At 46.5% G+C, this 17690-nt stretch overlaps 1 protein-coding gene and 1 pseudogene across 1 annotated transcript; both read right to left on the bottom strand.

Annotated features, from left to right (window-relative positions):
• Positions 1–10090: 10090 nt before the first annotated feature.
• Positions 10091–11458, bottom strand: LOC117191591 (zinc finger protein 277-like). The gene is made up of 2 exons (XM_033396414.1): positions 11424–11458; positions 10091–11257 (listed from the first exon to the last, which is right to left on the bottom strand). The coding sequence occupies exons 1-2, from the start codon at positions 11456–11458 to the stop codon at positions 10111–10113; spliced, it is 1182 nt and encodes a 393-aa protein (XP_033252305.1). The 3' UTR covers positions 10091–10110.
• Positions 11459–11773: 315 nt separating this feature from the next.
• LOC117189425 lies at positions 11774–17320 on the bottom strand (annotated as a pseudogene).
• Between the last annotated feature and the right edge of the window lie 370 nt (positions 17321–17690).

Raw genomic sequence — 17690 nt, 5'->3', positions numbered from 1 at the left:
AAAATTTCTGTCTGGTTTGAGCAAGTCCGTGAGAGGCGCGGCTACCGATGCGAAGTTGCTTATAAACTTCCTGTACCAGCCTACCCTACCTAGGAAGCGACGCAGAGACTTTAGGGATTTTGGCAAAGGAAAATCGGACATGGCCGAAATCTTATCCGGATCTGTACGAATCACCCCTTCGCCTACTATATGCCCCAAATACCGCATTGACTTCATGCAAAACTTGCTTTTCTCCACATTCAGCGTTAACCCTGCCGCTTTTATGTAACTTGCCACTTCACTCAACACCCTCGATGTGACTCAAAACTGTCCGACACAATCAAAAGGTCGTCCAGGTACACAAAAACTTCATTTCTTAAACTGGCCGGAATTACCTTGTCCATCAGCCTTGTCATGGTCTGCGAAGCATTAGTGAGACCAAAAGGCATTCATTACCTTATACTGGTAGAGAGTTTCCCCGGAACCGTGAACGCTGTTTATCGCGTGAGCTCGGCTCTAAGGGAACTTGCCAATAGGCATCCTTAAGATCCAGGCTCGAAATAAACAACGCCTTAGGAAGACGTCCTAGAATCCCATCAATTTGTGGTAACGGATACGCGTCTTTTTTGGTCACCGCGTTAACTTTCCTACTATCTAAACATAGCCTCACCTTTCCTGGCTTCTGCACCAATACTACCGGTGATGACCACGCACTATCGGATTCCTCTATCACCCCTAAGCTGAGCATCGATCTATCTCCGCATATAACAATTTTTCTACCGCAGGAGATACAGGGAAGTGTCTCTGCTTCACGGCTTTTGCATCACCTACATCAATTGAATGCGAAAGCAGAGCCGTCTTTCCTAGACCGGAAACGGAAAACGAAGGAAATAAATTGATGGTCGCTTTGCAACTGGTCCATTTCCCCTCGGCTGAGGTTCTGCGCTTCATGAACTATCTCTGCCAGCGACATGCTGGTGGTAATAAATCGAAACTTGACCAAAAATCGATCCCTAAATACAAGTCCTGGCTGAGCGCTTCACGGCTTTTGCATCACCTACATCAATTGAATGCGAAAGCAGAGCCGTCTTTCCTAGACCGGAAACGGAAAACGAAGGAAATAAATTGATGGTCGCTTGCAACTGGTCCATTTCCCTCGGCTGAGGTTCTGCGCTTCATGAACTATCTCTGCCAGCGACTTGCTGGGTGGTAATAAATCGAAACTTGACCAAAAATCGATCCCTAAATACAAGTCCTGGCTGAGCGATGGAATAATACTGCACTGGTGTCCGCAGTCGTCCCACTACCTCTTGCCTCCGTCCATCCGCAGTGGAAGCATTTACAACTTCTCTCTTAAAAGGAATTCGGCTTTGGATTACGCGTTCTGCTAACTTTCCGCCTATAACACTCATAGCTGCTCCGGTGTCCAATAGACCGTTTGATCCAACAGGCGAACTTCCGCATATGGACGCTTGTCCTTCTGCTTGTAACGAATGCAATTTATCGCTTTCGCCGCCTGCCGGAACGCTCTCATCCTTCTTGCACTCCTTGTGAGGGACTTATTACTGGTTTGGTCGTTGGTGAAAAGCGAATGGGATCTGCATGGACTAGTTGTGGCCAGACTAAAGCTTGTGTATGTCGGATTCTGATTTCTCAGACGGAAGCTGGGCGGTAGTTTTAAGTATCCCTACTGGGATTTCGCCTCTGCACTCGACTGCTTGCGCTGAACACTGACCGGCTGGCGAGGCTGGGTGTTCACTTTGCCGTTTTTTTGGCATTTGCTACACGACGGCTTATATTTATTAGGTGCTATCGCAATCGTGGTAGCGATGCCCCTCCTTTCGACAGTTCCAGCAAATAAGTGCCATGGCTGCCACCTCGTCCTCTTCTTCTACATCCGAGAATTCGGAGGCCTCCTCTAATTGGGCTTCCTCTACCAATTCCGCAACCTGTTTCCGGAAAGGAATCAATTTCTGGTACCCATGACTCCGCCTAACGTCGTCGAGAAAACCCTCCCTTCTACGACAGACTTCTCTCAAACGTTCTACGGAGTCGATTTGGACATTCAGGAGCTCATGTCTAATTTCAGGTCGCAAATTGCGCCGTAAAGTTTCCACAATCGCTTTCTCTGACATGGGAGTTTCCAAATCATCCATCAGCTGTATCAGGGCGTCGTGGAGGAATCGAAATTTTCTTTTCTTTTTGCTTCCTGTCCCTTATCGCCTCTCTGATATCCACATCGGTTCGAGAATCCCTAAACTGCTTTCTTAGGGCTTGGCATAACCGGTCCCATCTCATCGATCCGGAAGTCTTGTGGTAACGCCAATAAAAATCTCTGGCCTTTCCGTCAAAAAGCAGACTGGCGTTACTGCACAGAGCTGGAAAATTTCCCTCGAGAGTCTGATGCGTCGAAGCCTCTACCCTATAGAGAAAATTATCAATGCTCAATCCTTCTTGGGTCCCATTAAAACGTAATTTCCAACTATTGAGGATATGGGCGACTTTGTCCGGTCGCTGACTCAGATCTGAGACAGCACTGCTTGGACGGTCGTAGCTCGGAAACTGTGCTGAATACTGACTATTCAGTCCCTGTCGGAATGTTTCCTCCCTATTTTGTTGGACCGGATTATCCGCTTCCCCACGTCTATTCCCTTGAGGAATGCTATTGCCAGTCTCTTGGAATCTTCCGATTATCTTTCGTAGTGATCAGACGTGTTTTTGTTTTGCGCTCCGCATTTTTTCCTTTTGTTTTGAATAAACAGCCGGTGTTTTCCTAACTAAATTCTAATTATACTTTCTAACCAGACAACAATCTGGAAACCTATTCATTTACGCGAGTGCATGCCTTTTGATTTGTGTTAAAACATTATTTAACTTTTTATTTTTCGGCGTCGGCTTGTGCTTGTGCTTGTGTTTGTGTTTGTTGCAGTGAGTGAGTACGCATTACATTGCATTGCAGTCCGCTCTGGTCTGGTAGCTTTTGTTGTTTTATCACTCTCTCGCTATCACCTCAACTTCAATAACTGTTCTTTCTCTCTCGCTCTTTAAACTTTCTGAGCAATAGCGCTCTCTGCTTAGTAGCTCTCGCTATAACCGCTCTCCACTCTGCTCTCTTTTTTTACCAATTCCGCTTTGAGCGGCACATTGGTCTGATACCAATTTGTTTTGCAAATAATAGTAAATAAATAAATAATAAAATGGAATACGCTGTGGTCTGTGCCAAAAAAAGCTGTAAGAAGCAGATCACCCACGATCAGCCGAATGTCCCCTGCTGGCTGTGCGACAGCGTAGTGCACGCAAAATGCGCTGGATTTTCTGGCCTCGTGAGTGAAGCTATAGCCAAACGTAATGGCTTGCATTACAGTTGCGAGGCATGCTGTGCGGTGGAGAAAGACATGGTGGATTTCATGAGGCAGACGCGGAGTGGCTTTAAGGAGCTGACCGTTGGTTTTAAAAACCAATACGATCGGCTCCTAGCGATGGAGGCTCAGTTTAGCGGTTTAAAACTGCTGAATGAGTCTCCGAGGCGCAAAAAGGCCACTCCGCGGGATCTGCAATTGCCAACCGTCACTCAGCCGTGCGCCGCCGAAAAACTGACTCCGACCACTCCAAGTGTGCAGCAGTTGATCTCGTTTGCCACTCCAAGGGCAACGACAGCTGCTGGCGATGCAGATTCGGTCGCCGAATTCATCGCCTCGGAGAATGTGCAGCCAAGTACGTCTGCAGCGTCCGTGTTCGTGGTGTCCGCAAGTTCGCTAGTTGTCCCGTCTGTCCCGATCCCACCAGTAAATAGACGTTCCGGACCTCCGGATATTGCCACCACAGGTACTAGGCCTGTGGTGACTAAACCACTGGTGGGAGTCCCACCAAAACGACAAGTTTTTGTTTCCCGGCTGGCCCCTGACCTCACATCTAATGATGTAATTGCTTTTATTCAAAGCAAAATAAAAGCCGTGGGTTTAAAGGTGGAGAAATTTAACTTCTCTTATGCAGGGAGATAGCCTCGTTTAAGATAAGCATCTCCCCAACTCAATTTGACACCATTTGCTCCGCCAAATTTTGGCCGGAGCATTTGGTGGTGAAGGAGTTTAAGGCTAAGAAGAAGAATAGGCCCCCATATCCCTTCCAAATCTTTCCAGTGTGCCACCCTCAACCTCAACTTCCTCTTCCTCAACTTCCCGTCTTGCTTCCACCTTTCCAAAAAACTAACTTCTCTTTTAGTAACCTATCAGAATGTAAGAGGCTTGCGTAGTAAGCTCAGCATTCTTTTCCGGGATAGTGTTGCATTTGCTTCCCACGTTATTGTGTTTACTGAAACCTGGTTAAAGCCGGACATTCTTAGTTCCGAGGTTTTGGCAGGTCGGTACACAACTTTTAGAAAGGACCGGTCGTCTCGACGTGCAGGGGGGGTTCTAATTGCAGTGGACTCTTACTTCACGTCGGAACACTTCACAGTCCAAGTTCAACAGGAACTGGAATTCCTGTGTGTAAAACTGATTCTTCCCGCTTTCGCTATATTCATTACTTGCTCGTATATCCCACCTTCTTCGGATATTTCAATTTATGAGCAGCACTTGTCCGCTTTAACCGCTGTTTCTTCCTCGCTCTCTGATAAAGATCGTATGATAGTTCTTGGTGACTTCAACTTGCCAGGAACTGTTTGGTCTTCGGTAATCGAGTCTAGTATCCTAGTGCCCATGTCACGACATGACTTTGTTGACGGCTTGCTTGACCTATCCCTGTCTCAAGTCAACCATGTGAAAAATTCCTTGGTCGAATGCTTGATCTGTGCTTTGTATCGGATCCGACCATAGTGTTGTTAACCCGAGCCCTTCCGCTCACTATACCTAAAGACGCCTACCACCCTACTTTCGAGGTGTCGCTAGATATAGGACCAACTGTATTGGATCGGTCGAGTAGGCTGCCCGAACGTGTCCGCTGCTTTCGTAAAGCCGAGTTTGCGAAGCTTAATAACCTCATTAGGGATTTTGATTGGTCCGCTTTGTACTTGTGCACTGATATCATAAAAGGCACAAACATTTTTTACAATGCTCTTGGCACATTTTTCGATTCTTGTGTCCGCTTTCTTGTCCGACTAGATCTGGAAAACCCCCTTGGTTTACCAAGAGTTATCCAGTCTAAAAAACTTAAAATCAAGACATTATAAAAAATTTCAAGAAGTGGGTTCTCCTACTTCTCACTCTCGCTATGTATTAGCTCGGTCAAACTTTTCAGTTCTTAATGCTCAATACTATAAGAACTACCTATCTCGATGCAGGATACGTTTTTCTCAGGACCCTAAACAGTTTTACAGCTTCGTAAACAGTAAGCGTAGAACGTCCGCACACCCATCCTCGCTATCATTTTGTAATACGTAGGCAAATAATGATCAGGCAATTGCCGATCTTTTTGCCCAATTCTTCCAAACCACGTATTCTGAGGAAAGCTACTCTGGTCATCCGTACCCATACGGTTTACCGAGGTCGAACGGCATTTTCAGTCTCTTGTTAAATGAATGTTCCCTACTTCATGAACTTCGACTAGTTAAACCGGTGTTTTCACCGGGTCCAGACGGGGTTCCAGGTTGTGTACTCAGGTACTGCGCCGAGGCTCTGTGTGGACCTTTGCTTAAACTATTCAACCTGTCCATTGATTCTTCTTGCTTCTTCATAAAAAAGTTAGCAAGTCTGATGCAAAAAATTATAGATATATTATATATTATTCCTAAAATGTTTGAGAAGGTTTTAACTCCGCACTTGCAACATCTCTGCAAGTCACTTATATCTCCAACTCAGCATGGATTTATAAGGCGGCGATCAACCACCACGAACTTGTTAGAGTTTACCTCTTTCATTATTAAAGGCTTTCAATGTAACTTACAGACGGATGTTATTTGTTTTCAATGTAGGAGCCGAAGCCAAAGTTTTCCCACACAACTGGCATTTTGGCGCCGGAGCCGGTTCAGGCTCGTTATCGGGGTTCTCCATAGTAAAAAAAATAAATCAAACTTAATTCCTAACTGTCCTGACAAAAATATATCCCACAAAAACTACACGACAAAACCTAAACACTTACTTATCAAACGCAGACAAAACCAAAGTTAAAAATGTGTTAATAGTAAAACTAAATTAAGTATTCTAGTTAAAAGTCAGATAACTTATGCTAGCAAACCTAAGATGACCTTAAAATTCAAAAATAATAAGTAATTGTACGTGAACTCAAATTGCAAAGAGAACTGATTCCTCGTGTTATAATTCATAGCTTCCTACGTTGCCAACTTAGGGTCAATGGCCCAGCAAACGCCACAGCTGTTCTCAAGTCTCGCTTCCCTTGTACAGCGAGAGAGCTAGCAAATCAACAGCCCTACCAAATAACACACATGGAATGTAAACCACAAGAATAGAACGCAAAGAAAATGATACGATAAAATAAAGTCATAAAAATTTTTGCCTTACGCATAGCTTATCCCCATGCGAAACGGACCCTATGCTAATTGAGACCCCAATTCCTAAGCACAAAAGAAAATGAAAAGAATGTGTACGCGCGCAGACGCCTTGCACTTGTCGCTGTCTAATCAAAACCAACAACAACTGCATGCGCGAGCCGTGGCCAGCTGCTGCTTTGATTCGCGCCGCTGTCGTCCAAACATCTCGGCTCGGCACTCTACACTTGAAATGAGCATGCTGCTTCTGATTTCACTCGTGGCCAACGGAATTCTATAATCAAGATTAATCCGAGTATGTCCAACGCGCTAAAGCTCATCAGCAGCAATGGCTAAGCCTTCCGCACAGTCCTTCAGCCGTGGGCAGGGTTCCGTAAGTAAACGAGATTCCCTCTGCAAACCTATGCGCCCGAAAGACCATGTTTAAGACTCCTGCCTCAGAAAAAGTAGGGTATTATTAAGATCGATGCACTTTTCGAAACGCTCCTCAGACGTGGCCGGATGAAAAGTCAAAACTTCTGCTTCCAATTTCCGAATCGTCTGACGAGCCCTCTACTTGGTATTGAGAAAAGAAGATATTCTTGAGCAATGACCACTTCCAGAGAAACAATTTTGGTCAATGCCGTCTATGCTGAATCGGGAAGTTTTTAAAACAAAAAAAAGGATGTCACAGTGTTGATGGTGTCACACCTGGTGTGGCACCACGTTGGGCGCCAATTTTTATACCCGATACTCAAAATGAGTATTGGGGTATATTAGATTTGTGGTAAAAGTGGATGTGTGTAACGTCCAGAAGGAATCGTTTCCGCCCCCATTAAGTATACATATTCTTGATCAGCATCAATAGCCGAGTCGATTGAGCCCTGTCTGTCTGTCCGTCTGTCCGTCCGTCCGTCCGTCTGTCCGTCCCCTTCAGCGCCTAGTGCTCAAAGACTATAAGAGCTAGAGCAACGATGTTTTGGATCCAGACTTCTGTGATATGTCACTGCTACAAAAATATCTGAAAACTTCGCCCCGCCCACTTCCGCCCCCACAAAGAACGAAAATCTGTGGCATCCACATTTTTAACGATACAGTAAAACCAAAAACGCAGAATCGTAGAGAATCTAGAGTGTAAAATCTCAACCAGATCGTATAATTATTATAGGCAGAATCAAGAAAACAATTTCATTTTTTCTCGCCCTGTCTCTCTCTAACACACACGTAGCATAGGCGGCTTTGCTTAGAGTAAAACATTACCGCCTAGATCTCAGAGACTACAAAAGCTAGAGCAACCAAATTTGGTATCCACACTCCTAATATATCGGACCGAGACGAGTTTGTTTCAAAATTTCGCCACACCCCTTCCGCCCCCGCAAAGGACGAAAATCTGGGGATATTCAAAAATCTGAGAGACTATTAAGGCTAGAGTAACCAAATTTGGTATCCGCACTCCTGTTAGATCTTACTATAAAACGTGTATCTTGCCGCTTCCGCCCACACAAAGGACACAAGGACGAAAATCTAATGCATCCACAATATTGCACATTCAAGAAAACTAAAAACGCAGAATCATAGATAATGACCATATCTATCAGATTGCTGAATCTGGTTTAGATCAGATAATTTTTATAGCCAATAGGAACAAATCAATTTGCAGTGGCTACGCAGCGCCCGACGTCACGCTCAGACTGATTTTCTGTCTCTCTCGCACGCACTCTTTCGTGTCGTTTAATATTAGCGGCGTCTGCCGGAGGAGAGCCATACTGACTAAGTATCGGGTATAACCGTAGAGTTGCGGTGTCCGCAGCAACTCACTCCCCCTCGTTAGTTATAATACTAATATATCTATGATTCATAAATGTAACGTGTCACCTACGCACGTCTGTGTATATAAATCCTGCCAGGCTAGCTGTTATTCAGCGAAAGGAAGCACAAGCTTAGGGTTTCCGGCCTCTGCTCGTTGGCTATTGGAGTGATGTTCTTGCCCCCCCTCCTGCTGGTGGCCTATACGCATTATACCGCGAATGAAGTAGCGTGTCACGACGAAAATGCTTAACCGGGAGACACTGTTTATCCCTGAATAGAATTGTGGATGTGTGCTGGAAAGGTATCTCAACTCCGCCTCTGGTGTTGTCGAGGTCGTGTCGCCCACCCTACCATGGCCATTCCAAACCGTTCGATTTAATGACGGAATGGCCCCTTTGTCCGGGGCGTCCTACATGGGGAATTTGCCAGCGAAAGCAAAGCGGTAGATTAGTACATTATAAAGTTTATTCACTTACTGGCTAAAACAATAACATTACCCGCAAATACCATAATATAATCACCCACATTAAAAGAATAGCTAAATGAAATATATGTATAAAATTCCTACAAATACTTGGCTATGTGTCATACAAATGATATACTAAACAAGTCCGAAATGGACAAACTAACTTGCTTGCTGACTCCGTAATGTTACGAAACCAACTCGAGTGGGCACTTCTCCCTCTCACTCACCGACCGGCACTAATTCCCTTGTTTCAAGTTGTAATTTATTAATAACAGAATTTAAGTCCACTCATACCTTTTCTCCAGTTTACGGCTCCATCGGCGAAAGCGCTTTCCTCGATGAATACCTAAAGCTGCTGTAGTGGAAGAACACTTAAATGGGCACAAGGTTGGGGGAAATCATATTTGCAGATCGGCGAGAGTCTCGAGAAGCCACTACCGGAATCAAATCTAATTCTCTCCTAATTAACTCCGCACAGAAATCATAATTAATTACACATTTACAAACGCGAATACAATTACTCCGTCAATCCGTTGCTTCCTCTTTTTTTCTATTCTCTTTCTCCCGACTGTTATCTATGTTTCCTTCCCACCTCCTGGGCGAAAGGGAACAGCACAAATTCTTTCCCCTGCTTCTGCAGGTGAAAGGTACGCGAAAGCAAAGAAAAGGCCAAACGGCCAATCTCCGACGGTGCTAGATCGACACTTTCTCTCCGCCGATCTGCTCGCGACCAAGGGACGGGCCCTCCTTATCTGCCGCGTCGCGCTCGACTACTAAAGTGCCGACGCCAACGCCTCGGGAAGCTAGCCGCTTGGGGGGACCGAGCGCTTCCCAAATGTCTTCTCCCTCTGCTTCCCCGCTCGCTTCTCCGATGGCTGAGCGCTTTCCAGACAATCCCAAAGGTTTAAACGCCACTTTGTTAGGCTTGCGGCTGCTGTTGTTTGCTGGCTGGCTTCCTTGGACGATCGAATCCGCACTGATTAACTCGATTTACTAGGCGCCAAGACTACAAATGGGACAACTCTTTGTTCTCCTTTAGCCCTTCTATTCTCTTCCCGCAGCACTTACACCAATCGGACTCAGCGATATACGGCTTCTGACGACTGAATAGCCCACTCGCCTTCAACCAAGAATCTCGCAGTCGAATCTTGGATTTAGATATTTAGATTCCCTAGAGTTTTTCTCTTCACTAAATTCTTGGTTTTTCCTTTTCGTCGGACCGATACGCAACCGACTCACGAGGGAATAGCCGATAGGGACGCCAACGTTCTGGCGGCAAATCCTCTAACAGGTCCCTGGATGCATTTTCAACACAGATAGCCTGACGTTTTGACCTGTTACCGTCTTTTTGGTTTTCCCTTGACCTGTCGTTCGCCTGCCACTCTGAGCACTAGATGGCGCCACAAAAAAAACTCAGCATTTCCTGCTACAAGCGCTACAACAACAAGCCATCATTTTCCATGTACGGGAAAAAGAACTCTGGCTTATCCCAGCTGGATCGCTCACCGATGCCGCAATGAGACTCCTGGGCCATGTGTTCGGTTAGCAAGTCGATATCATCAAACTGGATGTCACAGCTAACAGAGCGACGCATGCACAGTATATACTTGACCACCTTGACGCGCTGATAGAAGTTCAGTGCGCTGGTGGCGACATCGAAATCCAAGCTATGGGCATCTATCATGTGCTGTTTGAGGCCAGCGAAATGGTCGCCGAGATGCGGGCAGTAGAGACACTTGAGCGAATGTGGCTCGCCATCCCCGGCCCAGTCAGACCAGTCCGAATCATGCTCACCCTCCGAGTCTGGACGAGCAAAGTGCTTGTCAAAGTCCATGTTTTCCATGTCTGCGGATACTGACCCGGTGGGCTGTCGTCGTTTCTGGTGCTGCTGCTTTCGAGGTGCCGGCGCCGGGACCCGATTGTAGTTGATTAGGAAGTACTTGTCGTACTCGCGGCGATTGGGATTGATGCGCTTGTGCCCTTTCTTGCGCATATGTTCCTTCAGCGTTGTTCTATCCTTGAAAACCTTCTCGCAGTACAGGCAAATCAACTGGTTCAAATTTGCTTCCAGCTGGTCGAGCAGCTCATCCACATAGACCAACTTCTCGGGCTTTCCCACCAGCAGAAAGTGCTTGTCAAACAAGTGATCCAGGTAGTCGGCCCTAAGGCCCTTGATTACGGTTCTGCAGAAAAGACACTCCTCGAAATGGTGTCGCTCCAGGGCGGTTTTCAGTCGTTCCTCCCGCAGTCGGTGGCGAAGCTCGTAGTCCTGCGGCAGTATATCACAGAGCAAATAATATTTCTCGTTTCTGGCATATGTTCCATCGGGCAACTGGCCCAGGAACATGGTCGTGCAGTATTGCTCGAAAGTATTGGCCTGAAAGACACCAAATTGTATAAAAGAATCACTCAAAAGGCTCTTTACGCGCGCACTATGAAACTCTTTTTCCCAGTACTGCAAATAATCCTCCAACAACGCGATATCCTCCACAAAGCCACCGGTCGACAATGTGCTAATTCTCTGGCCATGATCTTCGTGATATATTTCAGTGACCGCCTGTCGGTATTTTTGCCTATCGTACCTTTATTTTGAAAATACAAATTTAACAGAAATGTCTTTGCTTTAAAAAACAAAACAGTGGTTAACAGTGCCTTTCCGGCATTAATTCCAAAAATGATCGTAGAGGTGTGAAAATGTGTGTAACTATACATGAGATCTTAAAAACAACTAGCATTTCATGTAATTACCACCAGATGGCGCTGGCTGCACAGGTAAACGTCATGTACAAATATCACTTGTTTATTTTCGATTCGCATATTCTTTAAACACTTCGATGAAATGATTTATTTTAACTGATGATGGTACATGATATACGGTGATACATTTATAACTGTATAGAATCCTGAGCTACGAAAGCAGATAAGATATCATTCTTATGGCAATTATACTTACTACATGCCTAAGGAATGTAGTTGCTCATGGACACCACTTCTATGGCCGCTATGGCTCTTCTCAAGAACATCCTTTTCCATATGGCTGTGACGCCATACTTATATATTTATAAGTATTCCCATCCACTCAATTGTTCCTCGGGGTCTTCAAAATTCTAATCCATTTCTTTAATTCAGTTGCCAAGTCCCCCTTTCCAAGAATGCCAGACAAGTCACACAGAAACGACAGTAAATTTTCCTCTTTATTTGTGTGGCTCCACCGGAGCAGGAGCATCGTTCCGGGGCTGCACTTCGGCCTTGCCGAAGATCACGAACAGCCCGTTGCCCAAAGATAGAAGCCAGCGGCAATGAAGAATACTATGCGCCAAAGATCGGGATCTTTCTGTAAGGAACAGCACAACATAAAACCGAATCAGTAACAGGAGGGAGCTGACAGGTGTAGCTAAGTATCTAACCTCATCGGTGACAATGACACCGACCACCAGCGGAGCGATTATGCTCATGATATTGGCCACGCAGTTGGTGATGCCCATCAGGATGCCGGCAATGTTCGGCGACAGATCCAGGTGGTTCATGTTGAAGCCCAGGTAAGTGGCGCCGCTCATTCCATCGGTGAAGCATAGCAGGACCACGGCCAGGGTGGACTGGTCGGCCCTCACATACCCCAGACCGATGATGGTGATCATGGGGATCCACAGACCAATCGTGTTGAACAGCTTGCGACTGGTCCCCGTGGAGATGCAGTTGTGGTTGTTCAATTGGGCCGACATCGTTGAGAAGACGAAAGACATGAAGAACATGCTGACGTAAGGAAGGGACGAGAGCAGGGCGTTTGACTTGATGTCCTTGCCAAGGACGCTCTTCATGTAGCTTGGAATCTGTGTCAGGAGTGTCCAGAAGCCCCAGTTGAAGACGCTGTGCGAAACAATTAGGACCAGAAACGGGGGCGAGCGGAAGATGCGGAGCCAGAGGTCTTCAGTTCCGTATGGCTTACTTGCCCGGACAGCGCGAGTTCAATCATCGACCCCTCCTCCTGCGTTATTCTTTTGTACTGCGACGGAGAGCTGGCGCCAAAAATGAAATACACGATCGCCCATATTAAGCCGAATCCACCCGAGACGTAGAAGATACTTGGCCACCCACCCGATGAGGCAGCCAGCTGTCCACTGATTGCCAGCATAATGATCGTGCCAAATGCATTGCCTGTATAGGCGCACGTGCCGATCGTGGCGCGCTCCTTGGGCAGCATCCATTTGGACAGGATCGTGTGGACGGATGGGAAGACCACGCCCTGGCACAGACCACACGAAGAGCGCAAGCCGCTTGCCAGTCTCCAATTTTGGCGCAGAGGGGCGTGAGGATAGTCAGCAGCGAACAGACGGTGAGGCCAGAAAGGAACATTATTTTTCCATCTAATTTCTTGGCCAGCCGGCACCTGGGTGACCACATAACCCCAGAAGAAACTGCTCAGCAACAGAGCTCTCGTCTTCTTCGTCCAGTCGTATTCCTATTAAGAAGATGGGCTAGCCGCCTATGGTTTGCATGGAGTGAGGTTTACTTACCGGAAAGTCGGGATTCACGGAGTCCGAATCTGTCATGGCCACGACTGCCACAGATAGATTGACACGAAGGGCGTAGGTGACTGACAGTCCCCAGAAGATCAGAACCACCAGCCAATGACGCACTCCTAGTCCTGAAATACAAAGGAGTCAAGCACTAACATGTCTATGGAGACCTAATAAGTATTTTAACCTGGCATCTCAGAGCAATAGATATGAACGTATTCTGATCAATAATGCATGTATGTCAAGGCCCATTGGATGAGGTTGTGGCGGTCTCGTTCCCCCTACCGCTTTTGAGAATCAAACACTCTTGTGGTTTTCTTTTCACATGCTGTAGCTGTAGTCAGATACAGCACACATATAGTACAATATAATTATTATTTTCGCCTCACTTTGTGAGTGCCCTTACATAATTAGTCACTATAACTAAACCTAAGACGAGGGGAACGCGAATACAGAGTACAGTAACGAATAGTTTACAAATATACAAAAATATACACGGAGCGCGAATTAGTTCTTACCGAAGATCACGAACAGCCCGTTGCCCACCAGGTAGAAGCCAGCGGCAATGAAGAATACTATGCGCCACAGATCGGGATCTTTCTGTAAAGAACAACACAACAGAAAAACCGAATCAGTAAGTGGAGGGAGGTGACAGGTTTAGCCGAGTATCTTACCTCATCAGTGACAATGACACCAACCACTAGCGGGGCGATTATGCTCATGATATTGCCCACGCAGTTGGTGATGCCCATCAGGATGCCGGCAAAGTTCGGCGACAGATCTATGTGGTTCATGTTGAAGCCCAGGTAAGTGGCGCCGTTCGTGCCTACGGTGAAGCAGAGCAGGACAACAGCCAAGGTGCCCTGGTCCGCACCCGTATAGCCCAGTGCGATAAGCGTGACCATGGGGATCCAGGTGCCAATCGTGTTGAACAGCTTGCGACTGGTGGCTGTGGAGATGCAGTTGCGGTTGTTCAACTGGGCGGATATAGCGGAGAAGACGAACGACATGCAGAACATGCAGAAGTAGGGAAGGGACAAGAGCAGGGCGTTCGACTTGATGTCCTTTCCCAGGATGTTCTTCATTTAGCTGGGAATCTCAGTCAGCAGGGTCCAGAAGCCCCAGTTGTGAGTGGAGTGTGCCACGATCAGCACTAAGAATGAAGGCGATGTGAATATGCTCAGCCAGGGTGTACGGGGCTGCGGCTGCTCCTTTGCCTGATCCTGTACAGTGGCCACTTCACCGGCCTGCGCCATTTCAATCAGCTTGCGCTCCTCCGACGAGATGCTCTTGCACTCCGACGGCGAGCTGGAGCCCCAAAGGAAGTACACGATCGACCAAACGCATCCGACTCCGCCTGAGATGTAGAATATGCTTGGCCACCCAGCCGATGAGGCGGCCAACATTCCACTGGTGGCCAGCATGATGATCGTGCCAAACTGATTGCCCGAATATGCTCACGTGCCGAGCGTGGCGCGCTCCTTCGGAAGCGCCCACTGGGATAGGATAGTGTGCGTGGATGGGAAGACCACGCCCTGGCACAGACCCTCGACCACACGCAGGGCGCAGACCAATTGCCAGCCTCCAAACTTGGCGCAGAGGGGCGTTAGGATGTTCAGCACCGAGCAGATGGTGAGACCAGAAAGGATCATCACTTTGCCACCGAATTTCCTCGCCAGCTGGCCAGCCGGCACCTGTGTGACCCAGAAGAAACTGCTCAGCAGCAGGGATTTTATCTTATCCGACCAGTTGTACTCCTAAAAAGCAAAAGAGTTAGCTATGTTTCGAGCTGACGTTGGTGCCAGTGAAGTTTACTTACAGGAAAATGTGGATTTGCGGAGCTGGAATCAAGCATGGCCACCACGGCCACGGATAGGTTGACGCGCTGGGCATAGGCCACCGTCAGGGCGCAGAAGAGAAGAAACACCTGGAAGTGGCGTACTCCCAGACCGGAATCTCCAATGAAACGTAATCGATTAGGAGGTGCGGTGGGTAATCTGATCATCGACTGCGCACTCCATTCAGTTCAATCAATCGATTGGCTATCAGCTATTGACCGCGCTATCTGCGCCATGAGTGGTTCCTTTTTCGGGTTTATTTCTTCTTCTGTGATTTCCGTAATTTAACTAAAATTTATCATCCCTTATCTGGCAGACAGGCGACTAGGAGATATAACTATTTGCCTTTCTATTTGCGGTTTGGAACGCTTCTGGTTTCTGGATTACGTGGCGGATTCTTGCGGAAAAATTCCATTCATTCATTCATTCTGCGAATGGTGCCGAAATGGGGACCTCACCCCTTTAAGATCTCTACCAACAGTTGAATCTATCTGCCTTTATATATGTATATTTAACTATTTCTTTGTTGGTTTAATCTCAAGTGAGTCGGCTGAGATTAGTCTGGCCATAAGTGGGTGGTAAGCTAGCAGTTACAATTGCTTTTGAGTCCAGATTTTACGGCATTTACAAGCACCAGGATTTACCCACACTGGAACACACCCACTTTTCATCCCTCTGTTGAGGGGCTCGTCTTCTTTGGATATTCTTATCTTCAACGGATAAGAGAATCAACGGTATCGAGACCCATCATGGCGCTGCATCTGGCATGTCAGAACATCCAAAATCGTGATGATGGCTGAGTAAATTTTGAGGTTTAACTGAGAGATTCTTGAGGTTACACTGAGCAGAGAGCATCTGAAAAGCGATTTGTGCATCAATCAAAACCAAACTTTTGCAAGACTTTGTGTTGGATCTTAAGGACTTGGAGTAGGCTTATTGTGGTATGCTGCGAGACTAATTGAATTTATTGAGAATTACAGGCTCCCGTAATACGCAATTTAAGACACCCTTTGAGCATTGAAAAGACAAAAAGAATTACACCATATTCAAAGGATAAGACCCACCTTCATCCTCGAAACGACGATTCTTCACGGTGTTAACCATAATGGGATTCGTTAGCTCTGAACTCAAAAATTACAGGTTTGCTCTGTCTGGCACAACTTTTCACCGCGAAGCCTGTTCACTAACTGATGGATACTTGATATCTTACAGTGCTACCAGTACCGTTGGGTACCGTACCCCAGTGATAAATGGATGGACGAATGATGAACGAGGTGTCGACTGGACGTCTTGACACGCTTATTGTGTAAATTCATCAGAGCTTAACTGACTTATCAACGAGCGCCGCTGGCTGATAACGATTTTAGCCATTCGACCAGAGGCAGAGTTTTCCCGAACGACTTTCAAATGTCCAGTCAGCAGATAGCCCGTGCCACTCCATATCACACCTGTCATTAGATGGGGGTCGCACAGGGACTGCTTTCGAGTGGATGTGGAATCCAAAACTGATGTCACAACAACCTTAGACAAGAGCCGTGCGTCAGATTGCTTATCAGAGGAACTTTGGGCGACTTTCGATCAAGCAGCAACAAAAAAAAGCAGACGGAGCCGGTTTGCTTGGATCCTCCCCTATATGGGGTGGCTGGCACTGGGAGCGTGGAGTGGAGTGGGAAGGAGGGGGATAACCTTCCCTTCTAGCTGATTTGTGACCATACTTGCGGTGCTGCCTGGAGCCGGATGTCAGCCTTGTCTCGGTTGGTGGCGCCATGGCGCCTACCTTGCCAATTTGAATATTGAGTGAAAATTATTTAAATACTGCATATACATATGACAGTTACATAATCCAGAGTTAGTTGTTTATTTCGAGCGCACTTGAGTAATTTATGCTCTGACGGAAGATTTTCCCGGATTTTGTCAAGTGTTAATGAATTTGAATGCAATTACACGCAGCTCTAAAAAAGATTTTGCAAGTCGCAAATCAGTTCGGTTATAAGAATCGCTATACGGATGTACGCATATTTAATTAGCAGTTCGCCTGTCCCTTTCGACGGCCAAAAGGTTTCAGTTCACATTTTGCTTCTGTTCAATTTTAGCTGTTCAGCTCAATTTCGTCCTGTGGAAAGCGGTTTGGTTTAGTCAAAGCAGGAACATAATAGGAAATATGCGAGATTTATGTTTTCGCCTTATACGCCTTACAGCCTGCTATCGAGCCGACTTTAATTGTTCAAAGAACGTATCTCCTATCTAAATCTCTAGTCGACGCTGCTGTTGTTATACCCGATACCCAAAATGAGTATTGGGGTATATTAGATTTGTGGTAAAAGTGGATGTGTGTAACGTCCAGAAGGAATCGTTTCCGCCCCCATTAAGTATACATATTCTTGATCAGAATCAATAGCCGAGTCGATTGAGCCCTGTCTGGCTGTCCGTCTGTCCGTCCGTCCGTCCGTCTGTCCGTCCGTCTGTCCGTCCCCTTCAGTGCCTAGTGCTCAAAGACTATAAGAGCTAAAGCAACGATGTTTTGGATCCAGACTTCTGTGATATGTCACTGCTACAAAAATATTTCAAAACTTCGCCCCGCCCACCTCCGCCCCCACAAAGGACGAAAATCTGTGGCATCCACATTTTTAAAGATACGATAAAACCAAAAACGCAGAATC

Source organism: Drosophila miranda (genome assembly GCF_003369915.1).
Source record: "Drosophila miranda strain MSH22 chromosome Y unlocalized genomic scaffold, D.miranda_PacBio2.1 Contig_Y1_pilon, whole genome shotgun sequence".
NCBI classification, from domain to species: domain Eukaryota; kingdom Metazoa; phylum Arthropoda; class Insecta; order Diptera; family Drosophilidae; genus Drosophila; species Drosophila miranda.
This window is presented reverse-complemented; position numbering and strand designations above follow the sequence as displayed.